Source organism: Macaca fascicularis, chromosome X, assembly GCF_037993035.2.
Source record: "Macaca fascicularis isolate 582-1 chromosome X, T2T-MFA8v1.1".
NCBI classification, from domain to species: domain Eukaryota; kingdom Metazoa; phylum Chordata; class Mammalia; order Primates; family Cercopithecidae; genus Macaca; species Macaca fascicularis.
Window position 1 is genome coordinate 156,797,857 of NC_088395.1, and position 26,134 is coordinate 156,823,990.

General features: G+C 43.1%; 1 protein-coding gene across 9 annotated transcripts in view; it reads left to right on the forward strand.

The window, feature by feature from the left end:
* The window catches only part of MTMR1 (myotubularin related protein 1), a 77,898-nt gene that overhangs the window by 39,634 nt on the left and 12,130 nt on the right, over positions 1 to 26,134 (forward strand). For all 9 annotated transcript variants that reach the window (XR_006695051.1, XR_012429794.1, XM_045383186.2 and 6 more), the window contains 4 exons: positions 3,564 to 3,749; positions 4,238 to 4,444; positions 11,052 to 11,144; positions 23,878 to 23,991. Coding sequence is in view for 7 of the 9 variants with exons in the window: in XM_045383186.2 (XP_045239121.1) it covers positions 3,564 to 3,749; positions 4,238 to 4,444; positions 11,052 to 11,144; positions 23,878 to 23,991 (600 nt within the window). In the remaining 2 variants the exon portion in view is untranslated. The remainder of the gene's footprint in view (positions 1 to 3,563; positions 3,750 to 4,237; positions 4,445 to 11,051; positions 11,145 to 23,877; positions 23,992 to 26,134) is intronic.

The following is a 26,134-nucleotide window of genomic DNA, read 5'->3' on the forward strand; positions in this document are numbered from 1 at the left end:
TGATCGTGAGGACTTGAAAGTCCGTTTAAGAAATATAGTGGTTACTTGATTAATTCATGTCTGGTCTGAATTTCTTTTAGAATGGTATCAGCGATGTGAAATGTGTAAATGTACAAAGTTTCCATAAATCTCATGGAGCACCTGTGTAGTGTACCTTGGGTGGCAGTGAGATGTGGTTAAAAACACCTCCGTTCCCATGACTTTCATGATATCACACCCTGAGTTTCTCTCGCTTTTCATTCAGCCTGGCCTTCTCCATCTCCTTAACTGATTTCTCTTCCCAGTCTTCAAATGGCATTGCTCCTTGAACTCGGTCTGGGGTCCTCTCTGCTCCACACAGACTCCTGGGGCCATCTCTGATGGCACAGCTTTAAACACTGTCTGTATGCTGAGTTCAACTTGAGCTTGACACTGCAGTTTCTATCCTGTCCTGATCCCTCCTAAGGTTGAGACTGGATTTCTGTCCCATTGTATGGCTGACATCTCTGCTTGGCTGTTTCCCGGGCCACAAACCCTCCGTGTATTCCAACTGGCCTGAGAGGCAGGATGGCAAGTTGGTGAGACATCTCGGCTTTGGAATCACTTACCTCTGGGTTTTCCTCCAGGTTCTGCCACTTGGTGCTCTAGATTCCAGAGCTGGTTACTTAACCTCTCTCTGTGCCTCAGGTTCCTCTTCTGTAAACAGGAGATAATGTCAGTGTCTCATGTCACGGTTGTGTGAGGATTAAAATTCAGTGAGAAGAATGCATGTAAATGACTTAGCACAGTGGCGGGTGCATCCTCAGGGCACAGTACATGATGCTGATAAGCTCGCCACCCCTGTGGTCAAGGGGGCTGCCCAGGTGTCTGACTTGAGGGTGGTGTCTGTTACTGAGATGGGGAAGACTGGGAGAGGAACAGGGCAGGGAGGAAGATGGGGGAGTATTAGTTTTCTGAGGCTGTCATACAAATTACTACCAACTTGGTGGCTTATAGCACCAGAAATGTATTGACCACAATTCTGGAGGCCAATTCTGCTCCCTCTAAACGTTCCAGGGGAGAATCTATTCCTTGCCTCTTCTAGCATGGGGTGGCTGCCCCAGCCTTCCTGGGCTTACAGCCACATCACTCCAATCTCTTTTTCTGTTATCACATGACCCTCTCTTGCTCTGTGTTTCTGTGTCTCCTCCTTTCTCTTCGAATGACACTTGTGATGACATTTAGGGTCCACCTGAAATAATCCTGGATCCTTAAACACATCTGCAAAGACCCTCTTTTCAATTAATCTTTGAAGCCTTAAGCACATCTGCAAATCTCAGGATCCTTAAACATCTGCAAAGACCTTCTCTTCAAATAAGGTCACATTCACCATTGCCAGTAGATGTCTTTGGCGGGGCCACTTTTCAGCCTACCCTAGGGAGGCATCCCTCAGTGAGGTCCCCTTGCTCCCCACATCTGGATCATTACCTGTGTCCGTCTTCTACATCTCTGCCTCCTTCCTGTCACCACCATATCCCAAGGAATTACAAAATGTGAGAAAAGCTGTATCGGTGGAGGCCATCTTCAGACTAGTCAACAGGGTGAGGGCAGTTCATTGTGTTTTGTCCTATGCAGGAGAGATAGAGACAGGACACTAAATTATATATCTAGAATAATTTTAATTATGGCAGTATATGTGTCTAGGAAACAGACAGAGTATTTTTAGGTCTCCATTAGTTCTTTATAAGATTATGTCATATGCAAATCACGATAATGTGACTTCTTCCTTTCCAATCTGGCTGCCTTTCATATCTTCTTCTTGCATTGGTATTACATTGGTTGATTTTTGTATGTTGAACCACTGTAGTGGATTGAAAAATGTCTCCCAAAAGTTTGTCCAACTGGAACCTCAGAATGTGACCTTATTTAGAAATAGGATCTTTGCAGATGTATTAATTATGATGAGGTCATCTTGGAGTAGGGTAGGCCCTAAATCCAGTGCCTAGTGTCCGTATAAGAAAGCCACATAGAGACATAGGCACACACAGAAGGAAGATGGTTATGTGGCAATAGAGGCAGATATTTAAATGATGCAGCTAGACGCTGAGGAGTGCCAAGGACTTCCAGCAACCACCAGAAGCTAAGAGAGAGACATGGAACAGATTCTTTCCTATACCTTCCTAAAGGAACCAACTCTGCCAGCACCCTGATCTCGGACTTTCAGCCTCCAGAACTGTGAGAGAATAAATTTTATGTTGTTTTAAGTCCCCCAGTTTGTGATAGCACCCATAGGAAGCTAATAAAACCTCCTTACATTCCTGGGATAAATCCCACCTGTTCATGGTATGTAATCAGTCCCCTTCATATACTCTTGGATTGGGTTTGCTAGTATTTTGTTGAGGATATTTGCATGTATTGTCATAAGGGATGTTAATCTGTGGTTTTCTCTTCTTATGATATATTTGTCTAGTTTGATATCAGGATACTGCTAGCCTCATGGAATGAATTAGGAAGTATGCTCCCCTCTTCTAGTTCTTGGACGACCCATCATCTCTTACCTCACCTACAGCAGGAGCCTTGAAATTGGATGTCTGCCTCACACCCTGCAATCTCATCTCCACATTATGACCAGAGTGATCTTTAAGGAAAAAAAAAAAAAAAAGTGTTACTATTTCAATTGATAAATGAATTGTATATATTTATGGTGTACAACGTGGTATTTTGATATATGTACACATTGTAGAATGGCTAAATCAAGCTAATTAACACACCATTTTTTGTAGTGAGAATACTTAAAATCTACTCTCTCAGCAATTTTCAAATACACACTACATTGTTATTGACTGTAGTCACCATGTTGTACAGAGTGATTTTCTCAGTGGACAGCTCTGTGCACATCCCTCAGAGCCGCAAGGCAGTGATATCCAGGTTCCTGAACAGGGTCTCCAAAACCCTCCACCCACTGGTCCTTTCCTTCCTGTCTCGCCACATCTCCCAGGTCCATGTCTCAGCTATGTGAGGTCCTTTCCAGTTCCGTAAGCACATCCCAGTGTTAGATCAGAGATATGTTGCAGTCCTAACTCCAAGTACCCATAAATGTGGCTGTATTTCACAATAGGGTCTTTGCAAATGTAATTAAGTTAGGATGTGGTCATAGTGAATTGGGGGGTCGGGGTTAAGCCAAATGACTGTGTCCTTAGAAGAAGAGGAGAAGAGATAGACACCGACAAAGGAGAGAAGGTCAGGTGGAAATGGAGGCAGAGATTAGAATGATGTGTGTATAAGCCAAGAACACCCGGGGCTATCGGAACCCGGGAGAGCCAAGGAAGGATCCTCCCCTAGAGTGTTCGGAGGAAGCATGGCACTGCCAATACCTTGAATTCAGACTTTCAGCCTCCAGAACTAGGAGAGAATGAACTTCTGCTGTTTTAAGCCACTGAGTTTGTGGTTCTTTTTCCAGCAGCCCTAGGAAACTCATATAAGGATATAGGAGGTTTATTTACAAATGAGTTTGTTGCTTCTTTAGTGGTCTGTATCTCATAGCACTAGAAAGAATAGAAAAGTTAATTCCAGATAATGTGATGTATCTCTTTTGTTTTTCATAGACAAAGGGTGGAGGATATGAAAGTGAAAGTGCTTACCCAAACGCAGAACTTGTGTTCTTGGAGATCCACAACATTCATGTCATGCGAGAGTCACTACGCAAATTAAAAGAGATTGTGTACCCTTCAATCGATGAGGCACGGTGGCTCTCCAATGTGGATGGGACGCATTGGCTGGAATATATAAGGGTAAAGAGATCCAGTACTTTATATGCTTTCCAGTTAAGACTTCTTTGTGCCTGTGCCATAAATACGTATATCTCCAAGTGGTTTTTCAACATTGCAAATAAGTGCCTCTTGGCTGTGTGCATGAACTTTCTTATTAAGTAGTTTCCATGGGCAACATCAGACTGGGATCTTTGTGGAGGACTTTTGTGACATAGTGAAAAGGGGAAAATGCTTGCCTTAGGTCAGGCTTTTAAAGAACTTTGTGGCCCTTTAATAAGGAACCATATTTACTCCTGTAGTTTTTCTCCAGTATAAGATTTTTTCTTTCTTCTTCTTTTTTTTTTTTAATGTGATGCTAATGTTTCCTAGTGATTCTCAGCTGATTGCATGCCATTCTTGTTTGGATTATTGACCAGAACTTCCAAAGCTCTCCCCAGAATTATTTTACATTGTTTTACATTTAATTGAAATTCAATGTAGCCTGATCTAATGTGCCTTTTTTTCTGAAGATGCTGCTTGCTGGGGCAGTAAGAATTGCTGATAAAATAGAATCCGGGAAAACATCTGTGGTGGTGCATTGCAGCGATGGTTGGGACCGAACAGCCCAGCTCACATCTCTGGCTATGCTAATGTTGGACAGTTACTACAGGACCATTAAAGGATTTGAAACTCTCGTAGAAAAGGAGTGGATAAGCTTTGGACACAGGTTTGCACTGGTAAGTTGAGACAGTGAGGTTTATGCTGGACTATTTTGCTGTATCATGGATGTAAACATCATGTGTGACACAAGCACATACACACACACACACACACACACACACACACACACACACACACACACGTGTGCAGGCTTTCTCTTCTGTATCATATCAGACCTGAATTGCCATAATAAAATACATGGACCTCAAGCATTGTATGTTCCTGGTAAGGCATTTTTATCTTAGTGTAGTTATGCCTTTTTTAAAAATTGAGATAAAATTCATATAATGTAGAATTAACCATTTAAAATGCTCAATTCGGTGTCCTTTAGTAGATTCACAATGTTATGTAACCATCACCTCTAGTTTCAAAACATACTCTGGCCAGGCGCAGTGGCTCACGCCTGTAATCCCAGCTCTTTGGGAGGCCCAGGCAGGCAGATCACCTGAGGTTGGGAGTTCGAGACCAGCCTAGCCAACATGGTGAAACCCCGTCTCTACTAAAAATACGAAAATTAGCTGGACATGTTGGCGGGTGCCTGTAGTCCCAGCTATTCAGGAGGCTGAGGCAGGATAATTGCTTGAACCTGGGAGGCAGAGGTTGCAGTGAGCCGAGATCGTGCCACTGCACTTCAGCCCGGGCAATAGAGCAAAACTCCGTCTCAAAACAACAACAACAACAACAACAACAAAACAAAAAACAAAAACAAAAAACCATACTCTTCACTTCAAAGGAAATGCTGTATACATTAAACAGTCATTCTTCACTTACCCCAGCCCCTGACAACCACTAATATTTCTGTCTTCATATACATTCACCTTTTCTAGGTACTTTATATAAGTGGAATCATACAGTGTCCTCCCATGACTGAGTTATTTCACTAAGCATAATATTTTCAAGGTTCAGCCATGTTGTGACAAAGAGCAAATTTTCATTATTTTTTATAGCTGAATAGTATTCCCTTGTGTGTATAGACCACATTTCGTTTATCTGTTCATCTGTTGATGGATGCTTGGGTTGTTTCCACCTTTGCTATTGTGAAGAATACTGCTGTGAATGTTAGTATATAAGTTTTCTGCCATAACAAGCTACCACAGACTGCATGGTTGAAACAACAGGAATTAATTTTCTCATAATTCTGGAGACTGGAAGTCCAAAATCAAGGTCCCAGCAGGATTGATTTCTCTTGAGGTCTCCCTTCTTTCCTTGCATATGGCCACCCTCTGGCTACCTCTTCACAAGGTCTTTCTTCCCTTTGGGAGCTACTGGACACTCCTGCTGTGTCTCTGTGTGGCCAGATGTCCTCATTTCATAAGGATACCAGTGAGATTGGGGTAGGACCCACTTTAATGCCCTCATTGGAACTTAATCACCTCTTTAAAGGCCCTGTCTCCAAATATGGACACATTCCTGAGCTACTGAATGTTCAGGCCTCAATTTTGGGGATCACAATTCGGCCTATAACAACTTGCTTTCAACTTAGGGGGTTATATACCTAGGAGTGAAATTGTGAGGTCATCCAGTAGGGCATTCTTGGGCTGCCATTTGTGTTTTAGTCCAACTGGCAGCTACTTCTGGTCTGTCCAAGCCATTGAGCTGTTAGGGATCTGTCTGAACTGTGCATTGAATGGGAATACTCCTGAAGTCCCCATTAGACTTGCTATGGAAAGCAGGAGGATGGGTAGTGCAAGGATTTCCTTGGCTTTGGTGTGAGTGTGCCAAGCTTCCAGCTGTCCCTGCACTCCTGGGGTGGAGCCCCTGCAAGAGGACCTCCCAGAGAGAAGGGGCAAGTCCGCAGTCTCTGAGCTGCATGCCCTTTGGGAGCTACTGGCAGATCCCTGGACATTTTCCTTCCCCTCTTTTGCCTTCATTCCCTCCTCTCTGAAATCGGGCATTTTGTGGGAGAAATGAGTTTATATGTGTCAAACGTTTAGGGCAATGCTTGGCCCATGCTAAGTGCCAGGGAAGTTTTAAAAAACATCACCAACTCCTTTGTTTCTTCCCCCATCAGCAAAAGCTGGTCTCGGTAAGGAAGAGAGAGTGTGTGGAATCTTTCCTGATGTTTGTATTGGGCCATCTCAGAAGACTCAGAGGCCACTGCCTTCTACCTTCCTCCCCAAACTGTATGTCCTAGGGGAGAGAAAGCTTGAACGGGTGCTTTGCCAGAGGGGTAGTGGTGAAGGCTACCTAGTGAGATGGCAGCGATGGCAGCATGCACTGGGACTGAGCAGAGGTGCACGCATCAGGGTGTGCCTACAGTCCTCTGCTCCCATGCCTACTTGCCATTGCTGGGGCTCACTGCACCATGGTCACAGTGAAGGCAATAGGACTATCAGATTCCTAATGGCCTCAATTTACTAAGCCACCACTATGTGTTTGGCACTGTTAACGTGCAGCATCTTGTTTAATCCTGATAGTAATATCATTGACAGATGGGGAAACTGAGGTTTCAAGAATGTGGGTTATCTGCCTAAAGTCACACAGTTAGTTAAGGTAGAGCCAGCCTCTAAACAGTGATTTCAAGCCTGCAACCACCCACCCTCTGGATCTGTGTACCCTACCTGGAGTTCTGTGAATAAGCCATCAGGGCTTCCAGCTGAGGCTGATCCTGCCCTTGCCCACTTGCCTCCATCATGGAACTTTCTAATTGTTCTTCCCTCTATCCTGCCTCCATTCCCCCTCTTCCCTAGATCATTCCCATTGGTGTAGAGACATTCTGTTATATCCTAAAAAAAAAAAAAAAAAAACCCTCTTGACCCCGCAGCCCTCCTCAGGTGTCACCCTGATTTTCTGCTCTTCTTTACAACAATCTCCTCAAAACTGTTGTCTGTACTCACTGTCACTATTTCTCTCCTTCCAGACTGTCTTGAAAGCACTTCAGCCAGGATTCCTTCTCACAATGCCCCCCCACCAACCTGGTCTTGTCACAGTCATCACTTGTTTTATTTGGCCTGGGCATTCGATGCTGTTGATTCTTCCTTTCTTCCAAACACTTTCTTCATTAGACTTCTAGGTTTCTATGACCTTTTGAATTTCCCCCAACTTTCAGGTCTTCCCTCATCTTCCCAACCTCTTAATGTTGGGGTGTCCCAGGGATGAGTCCTTGGATCATTTTTCTTCTCTTTGTGGTTAACCTGTTAGTGATCTCAGCCAGTCCCACAACTTTGAATACATGGATAGCATATCTGTGATCTCATCTCCATTGCCCCTGATGCTCCCGCAACTTAGGCCTTATCAACCCCCTTAGGCAGTCTCCTAAGTGGCTGTCCTAGTCTGTTTGTGTTTTTACAAAGGAATACTTGAGGCTGGGTAATTTAGAGAGAAAAGAAATTTATTTGGCTCACGGTTCTGCAGGCTGTACAAGAAGCATGGTGCCGGCATCTGCTTCTGGTGAGGGCCTCAGGCTGCTTCACTCACGGTGGAAGGTAAAGGGGAGCCAGTGTGTAGAGATCACATGGTGAGAAAGGAAGCAAGAGAGAGGGGAGAGGGTGCCAGTCTGTTTGTAACAACCACCTCTCTCGGGAACTAACAGAGAACTCACTCACACACTCCCCCACCCAAGGAGGGATTAATTTATTTATGAGGGATCCACCCCCATGACCCAACATCTCCCATTAGGCTCCACCTCCAACATTGGGGATCAAATTTCAACATGAGGTTTAAGAGGACAAACATCCCAACAATAGCAGTAGCCTTTCTGCAACCTAGCTCTGTCTGATCCGTCGCCCCCACTGGAGCCAGATGGAGCATTCCAAACAACAGATCAGATGCTGCCACTCCCCAGTGTGAGTCCCTCAGCACCTTCCTGTAGCACACAGGATTATGAGCAAACTCCTAGTGTGTGCTCAAAGCCCTTGGTGATCTGGCCCTAGCTATATCTCCAGCCTCATCTCTCATCTTCTTTCCCTTGCCCCATGTAAGCCTCAGCTACTTGTGGCTTTCTTAGTGTCCCCCACCACATTCCCACTGGTTATCAATTCCTGGCTACCCGGGAAGCAGGCATCTCCCTGTCCTTCAAGGTTTATCTCAAATGAAATGTCCTTCATGACGATGACTCGCATGACTGTCCCTCCCTGTTCCTTCCCCTACCCCATCCTAGGATGGTTCACTCATTCCCTTGTGCTCCCACCATACCCACTACATACTTGGAAGCCCTTGGAACACTTTATTGCCCTTGTCATTTATACATCTTTGTCCCTTGACTAGACCACAAATGAATTGTTCATCAAGCACAAGTACAGTGTCTCATTTGCTTTGGTCTCCTAGGTGCCTAGCCAAGGACCTGGCCTCTACCAGACACCATGACAATGTTTGACAGTCCGAGGGCCAGGCATGATGCCTTGCATATGCCATAGGAGTTCCATGGCTATCTGTTGAAAGAATGAATCCTAAATTGTGAACTGTCAGTGTAAAATAGTTCCCTAGGTGCCTTAAATACTGAACAGCAGGTCCTACAAGGATTTTATAGCGGGGCAATGCATGGAGCTACTATGGAGAACAGTATGGTGAATCCTCAAAAAATTAAACGTGGAACTACCACATGATCTGACAATTCCGCTGATGGGTATATACCCCAAAGAAGGGAAAGCAGGAGCCCAAACAGATACGTGTACATTGGTGTCCATGGTAGCTTTATTCACAATAGCCCGAAGGTGGAAGCAACCCCAGTGTCCATCAGGAGATGAATGGACAAACAGAATGTGCTCTAGCTATACAGCCATGCGGTGTGTGACGATGAGGGTACATTCTGAGAAATGCATCATTAGGTGATTTTGTAATTGTGTGGACATGATAGAGTATACCTTACAGAAACCTAGATGGAAAACTTGCTAACATCTAGGCTATATGGTACATACAGCCTATTACTCCTAGGCTGCAACCCTGTATGGCATGTGACTATACTGAATACCGTAGGCAACTGTAATACCGTGGTAAGTATTTCTGTATCTAAACATAGAAAAGGTACAGTAAAAATATGGTATTGTAACCTTATGGGACAACCATTGGATATACAGTCGTCATTGACTGAAACGTCGTTATGTGGCACATGATTATACAGTGCAATGTTAGTCTTAAAAAAGGAAATTCTGACATGTGCTGTAACATGGATGAACCTTGAAAACATGCTTAGCAAAATAAGCCAGCCACAAAGGACAAATATTTATTTTTCCACTTATATGAAGAACCTAGAATAATCAAATTCATAGAGACAGAAAGTAGAATGGTCATTGCCAGGGGCTAGGAGGTGGGGAATGGGGAGTTAGTGATTAATGGGTATAGAGTTTCTATTTGGAAAGATTAACAAGTTCTAGAAATGGTGATGATTGTATAATAACATGAGTGTGCTTGATGCCACTGAACTGGACACTTAAAAATGGTTAAGATGAGATTGGATGCAGTGGCTCATGCTCGTAATTCCCAGCACTTTGGGAGGCTGAGGTGGGAGGATCTCTTGAGGTCAGGATTTAAAGACCAGCCTGGGCAGTATAGTGAGACCCCATCTCTACAAAATAATTAGCTGGGCATGGTGGCTCACACCTATAGTCCCAGCCACTCTGGAGGCTGAGGTGGGAGAATCACTCGAGCCCAGGAGTTAGAGGCTGCAGCAGGCTATGCTCGTGTCACTGCACTCCAGCCTGGGTGACAGAGCGAGCCCCTGTCTCTAAAACATAAAAATAATGGTTCAAATGATAAATTATATGTCATGTGTATTTTGCCACAATTAAATTTTTTTTTATAAAGAAAGCAATACACTATTACTCTGAGATGTTAATATTGATTTGGTCATTTCTTTGTTTTTGTGTCTTTCCAGGTGGCAATTTCATAGAGTATTTTTGCTCTTTCTATGTGATTGCTTTGTATTTTCTTAATGAGTTTTTTTCCCCACATCCTTTTGCTCATAGTCATATTATTTGAAGCTTCTCTTAGAATCCTCACCCTTCAGCTATCTTTTTACTTGTGGCATTTTCAGTGTTTTGGCAATTGTATTTATGTATTTGAGAATACTATCTTTTACCTTTTGGTATTAATCTATTGATAACTTATAAAGTATCAAAAGATATGAAATACAATACTGGACTGCCTTAAGCAAGGACCCTACCTTTACCATTTCAAGATTGAGTTCTTGGGGTTCTCTGAGTCATGAAGAATTGGTTAAAAGTTGTGGATTGTTAATCATTAATTATTTTGATTCTCAGACTTCCTGACATTTCTGAAAAATGGAAAAAATGTTTTTATACTTGTAGAGAAAATGGCATTCATAATGTACTTTATGAACTGCTAATTGGCATCCTACGTTGACACTGTACACTTAGGGTGGTGGCTGGTCTTGACCCTACCATTTTAACTGAAGTTTGCTAGCTAGTTGCTTATACTTTCTTGATATGAACTATATTAAAGAGAAATTATAAAACAATCAACATGTAAAAATGCTGTAAACTGAAATTTTGTTTTCTAAAAGTAATGGAAGTCATTTCGATTTGATAGACATTTTTGAGTGCCTGTTACGTGCCGGGAATTCTATTAGGCCCGATGAAACATGATTCTTACCACTGGACAACTTACAGTGACTTTCAAGAGGACCATAACATAGGTTAAAACGTTTAACCTTCTGTTTCTTTTCAGCGAGTGGGCCATGGTAATGACAACCATGCTGATGCTGACCGATCTCCTATATTTCTGCAGTTTATTGATTGTGTTTGGCAAATGACAAGACAGGTAAGAGATTTCAAATATATTTCTATATAGTCTTTGCTTTAAATATATCTTAAAGATTAAACTATTATCGCTGTTTCATTCAAAAGGAATTTGTGTAAAATATGACCCCATTATTTAACACAATTTGATTCTAATTCACTTAGAAATATAAGCAGAACATTAGAAACAACCAATTTCACACCAAAAGTTACTTCTCTTTGCAAATGGTTTTTATCAGTCATCTGGTCCACTGGGTCCAAACCAAGGCCATACTCCTCTATAGATTCTGCTGCTTTTGCTCCCTTTCAGAAGGTTAAGGAAGTACAGTCTCCTGCTGAGCAGTTCATCTAAGATTTGGCCAGATGTTAGAAATGAGGATGGGAATGAACTGCTAGTACATGGGATTAGACCAGGCAATCCAGGAATCTCTACACTCTGCCCCAGTCCCCTTTTTTTTTTCAATTCAAATCCCTTATTTTCTTAAAATCCAATAAAAGCACAAAAATGACATGGCTTAGACATGAAAACAGGCACTAAGCAGTGTAAAGAATGGAGGTCAGTTTGAAGATGTTAAAAAATCCACATTTGGGAGGAATAAGCTATTTCACATCCACAAAAATGGTGCTTATCCCTTTAGAAGCACTGCAATCATTTTTTGTGTTCAACCTTTTTATGCAATTTTTCTAAAATGTGTTTCATACTTTCTTGTCCTAACCTGAACATGACAATCATTTAATTTTGTTACTGGCTCAGCAACAACACAATTAGCAATAGTACCTGGCACTAAAAAACAGTAAGGCTTCAGGCCAGCCTTTGTGCTTGTGGAGTGTGTTTGCTGCCCTTTCACCTGCACCATCAGCATACCTACCTCTGGGACCAGCCCCTCTTACCCAGGCCAGCTCTCTAACAGGCCATCTTTAATCACCTGTGACCTGGCCATCAGACCATGTAAGACCCCAATTAGTTTGTTGAAGCTGGGTGTAAAAGTCAGTGTTAATTTCTAAGTGAGGGCCTGAGGACTCCATGAAATCTGCTTTGGCTATTCAGACTCCCTCCCCTTTGTTCCTTATTTCTAAAGGTATGTCTCTGTGCTCCCTTGCCTCTGAAAATGTGATCTGTGACCCGCTGGCATCACCTGAGAGCTTATCAGAAATGTGACATCTCAGGCTCTGCCCCAGTCCCACTGAATCAGAATCTGCATTTCAATAACAGCCCCAGGGGATTTGTGTGCTCTTTAAGGTTTGAGCAGTGTTAGTCTACAGCAATGGTCTCAAAGTTGAGCATCCATCAGCCCCCAGAAGGGCTTGTGGAACCAGAGGGCTGGGTCCCACACCCAGAGCACTGGCAGGTCGTCAGTGAGGCTGAAGATTGGTGTCTCTAACAAGTTCTCAGGACCACATTTGGAGCACTAAGCTAGATCACTGGTTCTCAAACTCAATTGCACATCTGAATCACCTGGGGAACTTTTACACACACCTGAGCCTGTCCCCAGGATCACAGGAAGAAGGTTCCCAGGGGCTGGCTGTGTGCACTCAAGGTAGAGAGCCATCTTCTGAGTTCTCCAGGTCCTCCTCAGGGCAGAGCTGCTGGGGAGCGGGACAGCACAGGCAGCATCGTGACTGTCAACCTTCTTTCTGCCCCAACGCACACTGCCATCAGTAACAGTAGCTCTCAGTGGGGAAACAGGCCTAGTATTTCACAGACTTTCTGCAGTAGGGAGGCAGATGGCTGATGGTGATAAGGCTGCAGGAGAATCAATCAAGAGCAGCAGGGCTGTTGGTAGAAACCCTGCAGATCACCGGCAGTGTCCTGGCTGCTTCCCTTCCCCATGACTGAAGCAGCCAAGGCCAGAGCTCCTGGTGAATGACCAGCAGGAGAAGGCCCAGACCCTGGATCTCAGCCCCCTAACTTGTTCTGTACCCCACAGCCCCACCCTCAGCCAGGCTGGGCAGCAGGCACTGGGGAAACTACTCTCTTTTGCCTGTCTCTGTCTCCGGTTCCAGGTCCATTGCCCTGGCACTGTCTCTTATCATAAGGATAGGAGACCAAACTCGGGTTTAGATGTTGGAGATGAGGGGGAAAACAACAACAATAACAACAACAACAGCAAAAAAAAAAAAAAAAATACAGTGCAGGAACTATGGCCTTATGACCTACTTTGAACTGAAGCCAATGGGCCTGATCAGCTCAAGGGAAGGGGATCCCTAGATGGCTCCCTTGTTTACCAGGGCCCTGTGTGTTGGGGTTTGGGAACTTCGCACCAGCTAACAGCAAAATGCTATGCAGCCTCCTCTGTGCCATTGGTTTTTGGACACTCATTTCCCTCAGTGACCTTGCGGGTGGGAGAGGCTCTGGACTGGGGCAGAGTGTGGAGATTCCTGGATTGCCTGGTCTAATCCCATGTACTAGCAGTTCATTCCCATCCTCATTTCTAACATCTGGCCAAATCTTAGATGAACTGCTCAGCAGGAGACTGTACTTCCTTAACCTTCTGAAAGGGAGCAAAAGCAGCAGAATCTATAGAGGAGTAGGGCCTTGGTTTGGACCTAGTGGACAAACCTCTCACAGCTCTAACATTCTGACTGTGAAATGTGTGTATAATTAATTTCTTTTAAAATTACATTGTTAATGCATTAGCAGAGACATCAATGATTAGTCTTTATCAGTTCATTAACAAATGAATGAGATATATAGCAGGTATAAGATGCATTCATATGAAAGATTATATTTAGGTTGCCTACTGTAACGTAAACTATGCAGTGTAAAATTGTCAGAAATAGCAGAATAAAATGAACTGAATAGTCTGCATGTGAACAAAGAAACTAAGGGAAAAATAATTGAGGGACTCTTTAGAGAAGGTTCCCAAAGACACTCTATGATATCCATAGTTTAATACAATCCTTACTCTTATGGATAGGTTTAATAGTCATTGATATTTTTGTTGAGCCTCAAGAGGTGCAGAATTGGGGCCAGGTATGGTGGTTCACACCTATACTCTCAGCAATGCAGGAGGCTGAGGTGGGAGGATTGCTTGCTTGAGGCCAGGAGTTCAAGACCAGCCTGGGCAACATAGTGAAACCCCCATCTCTTCAAAAAACAAAAATTAAAAAAATAGCCAGGGGGCGGAGCAAGATGGCCAAATAGGAACAGCTCCAGTCTCCAACTCCCAGCGCGAGCGACACAGAAGACATGTGATTTCTGCATTTTCAACTGAGGTACCGGGTTCATCTCACTAGGGAGTGCAGGACAATCGGTGCTGGTCAGCTGCTGCAGCCCGACCAGCGAGAGCTGAAGCAGGGCAAGGCATCGCCTCACCTGGGAAGCACAAGGGGGAAGGGAATCCCTTTTCCTAGCCAGGGGAACTGAGACACACAACACCTGGAAAATCGGGTCACTCCCACCCCAATACTGCGCTTTACCAAGGATCTTGGCAAACGGGCACACCAGGAGATTGTATCCCACACCTGGCCGGGAGGGTCCCACGCCCACAGAGCCTCCCTCATTGCTAGCACAGCAGTCTGCTATCTAACGGCAAGGCAGCAGCGAGGCTGGGGGAGGGGCGCCCACATTGATGAGGCTTAAGTAGGTAAACAAAGCCACTGGGAAGCTCGAACTGGGTGGAGCTCACAGCAGCTCAAGGAGTCCTGCCTGTCTCTGTAGACTCCACCTCTGGGGACAGGGCACAGCTAAACAACAACAACAGCAAAAAAAAAAAAAGCAGCTGAAACCTCTGCAGACGCAAACAACTCTGTCTGACAGCTTTGAAGAGAGCAGTGGATCTCCCAACACGGAGGTTGAGATCTGAGAACAGACAGACTGCCTGCTCACGTGGGTCCCTGACCCCTGAGTAGCCTAACTGGGAGACATCCCCCACTAGGGGCAGACCAACACCCCACACCTCACACTGTGGAGTACACCCCTGAGAGGAACCTTCCAAAGCAAGAATCAGACAGGTACACTCGCTGTTCAGCAATATTCTATCTTCTGCAGCCTCTGCTGCTGATACCCAGGCAAACAGGGTCTGGAGTGGACCTCAAGCAATCTCCAACAGACCTACAGCTGAGGGTCCTGACTGTTAGAAGGAAAACTAACAAACAAGAAGGACACCCACACCAAAACCCCATCAGTACATCACCATCATCAAAGACCAGAGGCAGATAAAGCCACAAAGATGGGGAAAAAGGGCAGAAAAGCTGGAAATTCAAAAAATAAGAGCGCATCTCCCCCTGCAAAGGAACGCAGCTCATCGCCAGCAACGGATCAAAGCTGGACGGAGAATGACTTTGACAAGATGAGAGAAGGAGGCTCCAGTCCATCAAACTTCTCAGAGCTAAAGGAGGAATTATGTACCCAGCACAAAGAAACTAAAAATCTTGAAAAAAGAGTGGAAGAATTGATAACTAGAATAATTAATGCAGAGAAGGCCATAAACGAATGGACAGAGATGAAAACCATGACACAAGAAATACGTGACAAATGCACAAGCTTCAGTAACCGACTCGATCAACTGGAAGAAAGAGTATCAGCGATTGAGGATCAAATGAATGAAATGAAGCGAAAAGAGAAATCTAAAGAAAAAAGAAGAAAAAGAAATGAACAAAGCCTGCAAGAAGTATGGGATTATGTAAAAAGACCAAATCTATGTCTCATTAGGGTGCCTGAAAGTGAGGGGGAAAATGGAACCAAGTTGGAAAACACTCTTCAGGATATCATCCAGGAGAACTTCCCCAACCTAGTAAGGCAAGCCAACATTCAAATTCAGGAAATACAGAGAATGCCACAAAGATACTCCTCGAGAAGAGCAACTCCAAGACACATAATTGCCAGATTCACCAAAGTTGAAATGAAGGAAAAAATCTTAAGGGCAGCCAGAGAGAAAGGTCAGGTTACCCACAAAGGGAAGCCGATCAGACTAACAGCAGATCTCTCGGCAGAAACTCTACAAGCCAGAAGAGAGTGGGGGCCAATATTCAACATTCTTAAAGCAAAGAATTTTCAACCCAGAATTTCATATCCAGCCAAACTAAGTTTCATAAGTGAAGGAGAAATAAAATCCTTTATAGATAAGCAAATGCTTAGAGATTTTGTCACCACCAGGCCTGCCTTACAAGAGACCCTGAAGGAAGCACTAAACATGGAAAGGAACAACCGGTACCAGCCATTGTAAAAACATGCCAAAATGTAAAGACCATCGAGGCTAGGAAGAAACTGCATCAACTAACGAGCAAAATAACCAGTTAATATCATAATGGCAGGATCAAGTTCACACATAACAATATTAACCTTAAATGTAAATGGACTAAATGCTCCAATTAAAAGACACAGACTGGCAAACTGGATAAAGAGTCAAGACCCGTCAGTTTGCTGTATTCAGGAGACCCATCTCACATGCAGAGGCATACATAGGCTCAAAATAAAGGGATAGAAGAAGATCTACCAAGCAAATGGAGAACAAAAAAAAGCAGGGGTTGCAATCTCAGTCTCTGATAAAACAGACTTTCAACCATCAAAGATCAAAAGAGACAAAGAAGGCCATTACATAATGGTAAAGGGATCAATTCAACAGGAAGAGCTAACTATCCTAAATATATATGCACCCAATACAGGAGCACCCAGATTCATAAAGCAAGTCCTTAGAGACTTACAAAGAGACTTAGACTCCCATACAATAATAATGGGAGACTTCAACACCCCACTGTCAACATTAGACAGATCAATGAGACAGAAAGTTAACAAGGATATCCAGGAATTGAACTCATCTCTGCAGCAAGCAGACCTAATAGACATCTACAGAACTCTCCACCCCAAATCAACAGAATATACATTCTACTCAGCACCACATCACACTTATTCCAAAATTGACAACATATAATTGGAAGTAAAGCACTCCTCAGCAAATGTACAAGAACAGAAATTGTAACAAACTGTCTCTCAGACCACAGTGCAATCAAACTACAACTCAGGACTAAGAAACTCAATCAAAACCACTCAACTACATGGAAACTGAACAACCTGCTCCTGAATGACTACTGGGTACATAACGAAATGAAGGCAGAAATAAAGATGTTCTTTGAAATCAATGAGAACAAAGATACAACATACCAGCATCTCTGGGACACATTTAAAGCAGTGTGTAGAGGGAAATTGATAGCACTAAATGCCCACAAGAGAAAGCTGGAAAGATCTAAAATTGACACTCTAACATCACAATTAAAAGAACTAGAGAAGCAAGAGCAAACACATTCGAAAGCTAGCAGAAGGCAAGAAATAACTAAGATCAGAGCAGAACTGAAGGAGATAGAGACACAAAAATCCCTCCAAAAAATCCATGAATCCAGGAGTTGGTTTTCTGAAAGGATCAACAAAATTGATAGACCGCTAGCAAGACAAAGAAGAAAAGAGAGAAGAATCAAATCGACGCAATAAAAAATGATAAAGGGGATATCACTACCGACCCCACAGAAATACAAACTACCATCAGAGAATACTATAAACACCTCTACGCAAATAAACTAGAAAATCTAGAAGAAATGGATAATTTCCTGGACGCTTACACTCTCCCAAGAGTAAACCAGGAAGAAGCTGAATTCCTGAATAGACCAATAGCAGGCTCTGAAATTGAGGCAATAATTAATAGCCTACCAACGAAAAAAAGTCCAGGACCAGATGGATTCACAGCTGAATTCTACCAGAGGTACAAGGAGGATCTGATACCATTCCTTCTGAAACTATTCCAATCAATAGAAAAAGAGGGAATCCTCCCTAACTCATTTTATGAGGCCAACATCATCCTGATACCAAAGCCTGGCAGAGACACAACAAAAAAGAGAATTTTAGACCAATATCCCTGATGAACATCGATGCAAAAATCCTCAATAAAATACTGGCAAACCGGATCCAGCAGCACATCAAAAAGCTTATCCACCATGATCAAGTGGGCTCCATCCCTGGGATGCAAGGCTGGTTCAACATACGCAGATCAATAAACGTAATCCAGCATATAAACAGCACCAAAGACAAAAACCACATGATTATCTCAATAGATGCAGAAAAGGCCTTTGACAAAATTCAACAGCCCTTCATGCTAAAAACGCTCAATAAATTTGGTATTAATGGAACGTATCTCAAAATCATAAGAGCTATTTATGACAAACCCACAGCCAATATCATACTGAATAGGCAAAAACTGGAAACATTCCCTTTGAAAACTGGCACAAGACAGGAATGCCCTCTCTCACCACTCCTATTCAACATAGTGTTGGAAGTTCTGGCTAGGGCAATCAGGCAAGAGAAAGAAATCAAGGGTATTCAGTTAGGAAAAGAAGAAGTCAAATTGTCCTTGTTTGCAGATGACATGATTGTATATTTAGAAAACCCCATCATCTCAGCCCAAAATCTCCTTAAGCTGATAAGAAACTTCAGCAAAGTCTCCGGATACAAAATAAATGTGCAAAAATCAGAAGCATTCTTATACACCAGTAACAGACAAACAGAGGGCCAGATCATGAATGAACTTCCATTCACAATTGCTTCAAAGAGAATGAAATACCTAGGAATCCAACTTACAAGGGATGTAAAGGACCTCTTCAAGGAGAACTACAAACCACTGCTCAGTGAAATGAAAGAGGACACAAACAAATGGAAGAACGTACCATGCTCATGGATAGGAAGAATCAATATCGTTAAAATGGCCATACTGCCCAAGGTAATTTATAGATTCAATGCCATCCCCATCAAGCTACCAATGAGTTTCTTCACAGAATTGGAAAAAACTGCTTTAAAGTTCATATGGAACCAAAAAGGAGCCCGCATTGCCAAGACAATCCTAAGTCAAAAGAACAAAGCTGGAGGCATCATGCTACCTGACTTCAAACTATACTACAAGGCTACAGTAACCAAAACAGCATGGTACTGGTACCAAAACAGAGATATAGACCAATGGAACAGAACAGAGTCCTCAGAAATAATACCACACATCTACAGCCATCTGATCTTTGACAAACCTGAGAAAAACAAGAAATGGGGAAAGGATTCCCTATTTAATAAATGGTGCTGGGAAAATTAGCTAGCCATAAGTAGAAAGCTGAAACTGGATCCTTTCCTTACTCCTTATACGAAAATTAATTCAAGATGGATTAGAGACTTAAATGTTAGACCTAATACCATAAAAACCCTAGAAGAATACCTAGGTAATACTATTCAGGACATAGGCATGGGCAAGGACTTCTTGTCTAAAACACCAAAAGCAACGGCAACAAAGGCCAAAATTGACAAATGGGATCTAATTAAACTAAAGAGCTTCTGCACAGCAAAAGAAACTACCATCAGAGTGAACAGGCAACCTACAGAATGGGAGAACATTTTTGCAATCTACTCATCTGACAAAGGGCTAATATCCAGAACCTACAAAGAACTCAAACAAATTTACAAGAAAAAAACAACCCCATCAAAAAGTGGGCAAGGGATATGAACAGACATTTCTCAAAAGAAGACATTCATACAGCCAACAGACACATGAAAAAATGCTCATCATCACTGGCCATCAGAGAAATGCAAATCAAAACCACAATGAGATACCATCTCACACCAGTTAGAATGGCGATCATTAAAAAGTCAGGAAACAACAGGTGCTGGAGAGGATGTGGAAAAATAGGAACACTTTTACACTGTTGGTGGGATTGTAAACTAGTTCAACCATTATGGAAAACAGTATGGCGATTCCTCAGGGATCTAGAACTAGAAGTACCATATGACCCAGCCATCCCATTACTGGGTATATACCCAAAGGATTATAAATCATGCTGCTATAAAGACACATGCACACGTATGTTTATTGTGGTACTATTCACAATAGCAAAGACTTGGAATCAACCCAAATGTCCATCAGTGACAGACTGGATTAAGAAAATGTGGCACATATACACCATGGAATACTATGCAGCCATAAAAAAGGATGAGTTTGTGTCCTTTGTAGGGACATGGATGCAGCTGGAAACCATCATTCTCAGCAAACTATGGCAAGAACAGAAAACCAAACACCGCATGTTCTCACTCATAGGTGGGAACTGAACAATGAGATCACTTGGACACAGGAAGGGGAACATCACACACTGGGGCCTATCATGGGGAGGGGGGTGGGGGGAGGGATTGCACTGGGAGTTATACCTGATGTAAATGACGAGTTGATGGGTGCTGACGAGTTGATGGGTGCAGCACAGCAACATGGCACAAGTATACGTATGTAACAAACCTGCACGTTATGCACATGTACCCTAGAACTTAAAGTATAAAAAAAAAAAAAAAAAAAGCCAGGCATGGTGGTGTGCACCTGTAGTCCCAGTTACTCGGGAGGCTGATGCAGGAGGATTGCTTCAATCCAGGAGTTCAAGGTTACAGTGAAGTATGATTGTACCAGTGCACTCCAGCCTGGGTGACAGAATGAGACCCTGTCTCTAAAACAATAAAAAAAAAGGTGCAGAATTTTATTATAGATTACTGTGCTATGTATTTTTTGAAATCATACTTTTAGGTAAAAGGTACAGCTTTCAGGAGAAGAGGCCAAAACAAACTATGAATTGTAGCGACCTAATCTTTCATTTGTATTACTCCACCTGCTACTGTTTCCCTCATTGAGCTGTTTTCTGAGTTGAGCTTAATGCCATGACAACCCCTGAGTACAAATGGCAGCCTTGACCCAACATGAGTAGATGGAGCCTTTGTTTTCCAGTTTTCATGGGTACCGATGGGCTTGGACTGAGCCCTGCCCACTTTGACCTCCCATATCTGGTACCCAGTGGTCAGAATAAGGCTTGTTGTCACTGACTCTAGAACACACCTTCCCAAGCTCCCAGATCTACAATGCAGGCTCAGGGGCTAGGAATGAAGACTCATTGTCATAGTCTGTTTGGGCTGCTGTAACAAAATATCGTAAGCTGAGGTGGTTTATGAACAACAGAAGCTTACTTCTCACAGTTCTGGAGGTCGGGAAATCCAAGATCAAGGCCCCAGCAGATTCAGTGTCTGGTGAGGGTTTGCTTCCTGATTCATAGATTAGCTGTCTTTTCACTGTAACCTGACATCATGGAAGGGACAAGAGAGCTCTCTTGGGCCTCTTTTAAAAGGGCACTAATCCCATTCAGGAGAGCTCTACCCTCATGACCTAATCACTTCCCAAAGGCCCCACTTCCTCATACTACACCTTGGGGATTAGAATTTCAACATAGAAATTTTGGGGGGATACAAATATTCAGTTCATAGCACTTATATGGCTTGAAAATATGTCAGTAATTTGCTATCTTGTTAATAAACATTTATTTTTAAAAGTTTGAGAATTATAAAATATAGGACAAAACCCTGGATCTTTCACTCCTATCCTTGATTTAATAAGGCTTCAGTACACAAAAATGTCATATATTTGCTTACAATTCACAAATTCTGTGGTGCCAATAATTTATGAATAGGGCATAACTAAGCAGCATAGAGAAGTTCTGGGAAGATTGGACATAGTGTGCCTGGCCTTTTAAAAGATAGCCATTTGAGCCGGGCACGATGGCTCATGCCTGTAATCCCAGCACTTTAGGAGGCTGAGGTGGGAGGATCACTTGAGATCAGGAGCTCAAGACCAGCCTAGGCAACATAGCTAGACCTTGTCTCTACAAAAAAAAAAAAAAAAAAAAGAAAGAAAGAAAAACTAGCTGGGTTGTGGCAGTAGTCCCAGCTACTTGGCAGGCTGAGGTGGGAGGGATTGCTTGAGCCTTGGAGGTTGAGGCTGCAGCGAACCACAATTGCACCACTGCACTCCAGCCTAGGCAACAAAGTGGGACCCTGTCTTAAATAAATAAATGCATGAATGAGAGAGAGAGAGAGAGAGAGAGAAATAGAGAAAGATAGCCGTTTGAAATGTGAGGCCACTGTCAGAGTTGCAAGGGGCAATCTTAAAGGCTCCAAGAAAGGATTAACCAGTAGAAATTGTTAGCATTTTAGCCAGAGACATCACATCGTTGATTTAGTTCATCTAAGAACAAGGATGCCAGTAAGAACCAGCAGAGTTAGTTTCCACAGGTTTCTGAAGCAGTAATATTCTGATGGGATTCCTTAGAAGAGAGTTGTGTGTTTCTATGAGAGCAATCCTTAAGATGGAGAGAGAAGCAAATCTTAATCCACGGTATCTGAGTGTAATTCCTTAATTAAGCTAATGTAATAGCCTGGTGAAGAAAAGAGTTTCAGGTGGAGTTTGGACAGTCCTGGATTGACCATTGTTCTAATAGAAAAGCCTGTTGCTAGTCTAGTAAAGTAGTAAAGCTAAACTAAAAAATAAACTTGTCTACCAGTGATCCTGATATGATCACTCTGGAGACGTGAAGATTTGTAATGATAGTGTGCACACAGCACTCTGATTGAACACTAGGTTTTTAAGTAAACTGACTTAAATACCAGTATGCTGGGTAGTACTGTTTGGCTTTGCTTCATTTAGTAGGTGATGAATATTTTACTGTGTTTTTACATTAGTTCTGGCACATGGTAAGCCCTCAGTACATGCCTGCTGTTATGGTGATTATTATCACTTCCAGATCATCTCATGGCCACAACACGCCAGCTACTGACTAGAACCTGCTGGCAATGGTAATAGTCTTCATTGGAATTCTGCAAAACCCCATCAAGAATTACCTAAAACTATCAAGATGATCTGTGGTTTTGCTTCCTCACTCTGCCAATATGGTGAATTACAGTAATTGATTTGTTTTGTAACATAGATTTTCATATGTTAAGCCAGTCTTATATTCCTAAAGTAAACCCCACTTGGTCATGTTGTATTACCTTGTTAAAATATGTTGCCAGGTTCAGCTTGGTCATTTACACTGGTAAGAAGTCAGGGGTGCTGTAATCCCAGCACTTTGGGAGGCTGAGGCGGGTGGATCATGAGGTCAGGAGTTTGAGACCAGCTGGACCAACATGGTGAAACCCCGTCTCTACTAAAAATACAAAAATTAGCTGGGCGTGGAGGCGTGTGCCTATAATCCCAGCTACTCAGGAGGCTGAGGCAGGAGAATCACTTGAACCGGGAGGCAGAGTTTACAGTGAGCCAAGATGGCACCATTGCACTCCAGCCTGGGGGACACAGTGAGACTCTGTCTCAAAAAAAAAAAAAAAAAAAGAGAATTCAGGGCTGTATGGTCATGGAGTTGTCTTTGCAGGAAGGTTCTTAACTAGGAGTTGTTTATTTAATAGATGCAGAGCTATTTGGATTTTCTATTTCTTCTTGAGTCACTTTGGGTACATGTTATGACTGGATCTACTGCTCCCCCTACCCCCAGCCTGGGATGTGGCTGCAGCGGGGAAGCTGGCATAATAGCAGGGCTCCCCTCATTTGTTTCCCTTCTCTCAGGGTCACAGTCCAGTACTGCCTGTTGCCAATGTCTGAAAACAGTCATTTCTTACATTGTATCCAGCTTGCTAGATGTTTCTGGCAGAAGGGTGAGTCAGGGCTCTCTTCTACCGCCATGGTGAGAAGTGGAAGCTACATAAGCTTTTCTGGGCATTGAGTACAACAAATTGAGTTGCTTCTGGTTGTTTCTCAGCCAGATCTATAAGTTTGGACTTAAAACTGTAGGTAGTTGAACTTTACTTGGGCTCAGTCTTCCTTTAAATCTTTGACTATATTCCATGTTATAGTTTCGCTGTCTTTCATACAAAAGTAATATTACTTTTAGAAATTGGACTCTATGACTAAACCTTGTTTTTCTCTTCATTTAAGTTTCCTTCAGCATTCGAGTTTAATGAGCTATTCTTGATTACAATTTTGGATCACCTTTATAGCTGTCTTTTTGGGACCTTTTTGTGCAACTGTGAACAGCAGCGATTCAAAGACGTAAGTATACTGCGTCCTTGTCTGTTGCTTTCCGTGTGGCTCAGGCACCTCTTCTAGGAAGTGCCACTGTAGGAGGGCTGAGGGGAGGGAGGACTGTGCTCTGGTGCTATTGCTGACTGTAAATGCACTCCCAGGGTTCTGGCCAGCCCCACTGCATGTATCTAACACAAGCCCCTTCCTTTCTAGGCATGGGGGGCTGGGACCCAGCGAGCCCATGGCTCTTTCAGGAGTAGATGAGTGCTAGACCCTGGACCTCCTGACTCCAAGTTCATGTAGTCTCCACTGCACCAACTCCAAAGCTGTGGGATTCTGCTTTTCGTCCTCTGTGGTGTTGGCCAGATTGTACTTGAAGGCCTTGGAAATGGAGTCTGCCGATTAGCCAAAAAGCCCACTGTAGGTAGCAAGCTAACACTTTTTACATCAAAGTAGTAAAGAAGCAGTTACCAAACTTTTCAGAGTTGCGTCTCGCCTCTTTCTTTTTTCCTCAGTGTGGGATAGAAGAAAGACGTGGTCAAAAGTGAGAAGACATTGGAAAAAGGCAACTTAAGGAGTATGGTCCCGTTAATAGACAAGGACTACTGCCTGTGAGCCGAGTATGTTAGGACAATATAGAATTCAGGAGAAAACAGTCTGTCAGTAACACCCACCTCCCCCTCTCTCAGCAGCGTCCCCACAGTTGACAGCACCCTCATTCTGTGACCCCACCTTGTCCTGCCTCTTCCCTGCCTCCTTGGCCTCCCCTGCTCAGTCTCCTCTGACTGGCTGCCATTTTAACCAGTCTCTAAAGTTGGAGTCACCTGGGCCCAGTCCCAGGTCCTCTTCTCCCCTCAACTCTTGTTCTGTCTTTCTAGGTGACTTTGTCTTGCCTCAGGGACCTAAATGCCTTTTCCTGCTCCTCCCCTACTCAGTACACAGCACCACTGGCTATCCAGATGCCAAGGCCAAATACACAGGAGTCAGCTTCCACTCCTCCCTCACCCTCACTCTGGCTACCACACCCAGTCCCTTGGTGAATGCTGCTGACCTTGTCCTAAAGTATATGTATATATGTATATATATGTGTGTGTGTATATATATATATATATATATATTTTTTTTTTTTTTTTTTTTTTTGAGATGGCGCTTTGCTCTTGTTGCCCGGGATGGAGTATAGTAGTACGATCTCAGCTCACTACAAGCTCTGCCTCCCGGGTTCAAGCGATTCTCCTGCCGCAGCCTTCCGAGTAGCTGGGATTACAGGCACCCACCACCACATCTGGCTAATTTTTTGTATGTTTAGTAGAGAGAGGATTTCGCCATGTTGGGCAGGCTGCTCTTGAACTCCTGACCTCAGGTGATCCACCTGTCTCAGCCTCCCAAAGTGCTAGGATTACAGGCCCAAAGTATATTCTTAATCTGCCACTTCTTAACTGCCTTACAGCTATAAGCCTAGCTCAAGCCCCTACTGTCTCATGCCCCTACTGTCTCACATCTGGACTAAGGCAGAAACCCAGGAATGGGCTTCCCTGATTCTCTTTCTGACCTTCAGTAGTCCATTCTAAACATAGCAGCCAGAGGGAGCATTCAGTAACTGAAATCTGATCATGTGCCTCTCCCCTGCTTCCCACTGCAGTTAGAGTAAAATCCACACTGCTGCAGGCCCAGCGTGATGGGGACTTGTTAACCTCCTAATAAAAACAAAAACATTTTTAAAAGAGTGATTTTATGTTATGTGAATTATATCTCAAAGCCATTTAAAACAAATAAAACCAGAAACAGAAGAATGAAGTTCATATATAGACTTTTAACCATGGTTTTATCTTTTTTTTTTTTTTTTTTTGAGAGGAGGAGTGCAAAATTCATTCTTAAATGAGCTCTCTTGATACATAATTTACATACCGTAAAATTCACCCATCTAAAATGTACAATTTCATGGTTCTAGCATATTCACATATTTTGCTGCCATTACCAATATCTAATTTCATGAAATTTCTTTATTTTTATTTCTATTTTTTGTAGTGATGGGAGTCTTGCTATGTTGCCCAGGCTGGTCTCAAACTCCTGGCCTCAAGTGATGCTCCTGCCTCGGCCTCCCAAAGTGCTGGGATTATAGGTGTGAGCCACTGTGCCTGGCCTAATTTTATAAAATTTCTGTCACCCCCAA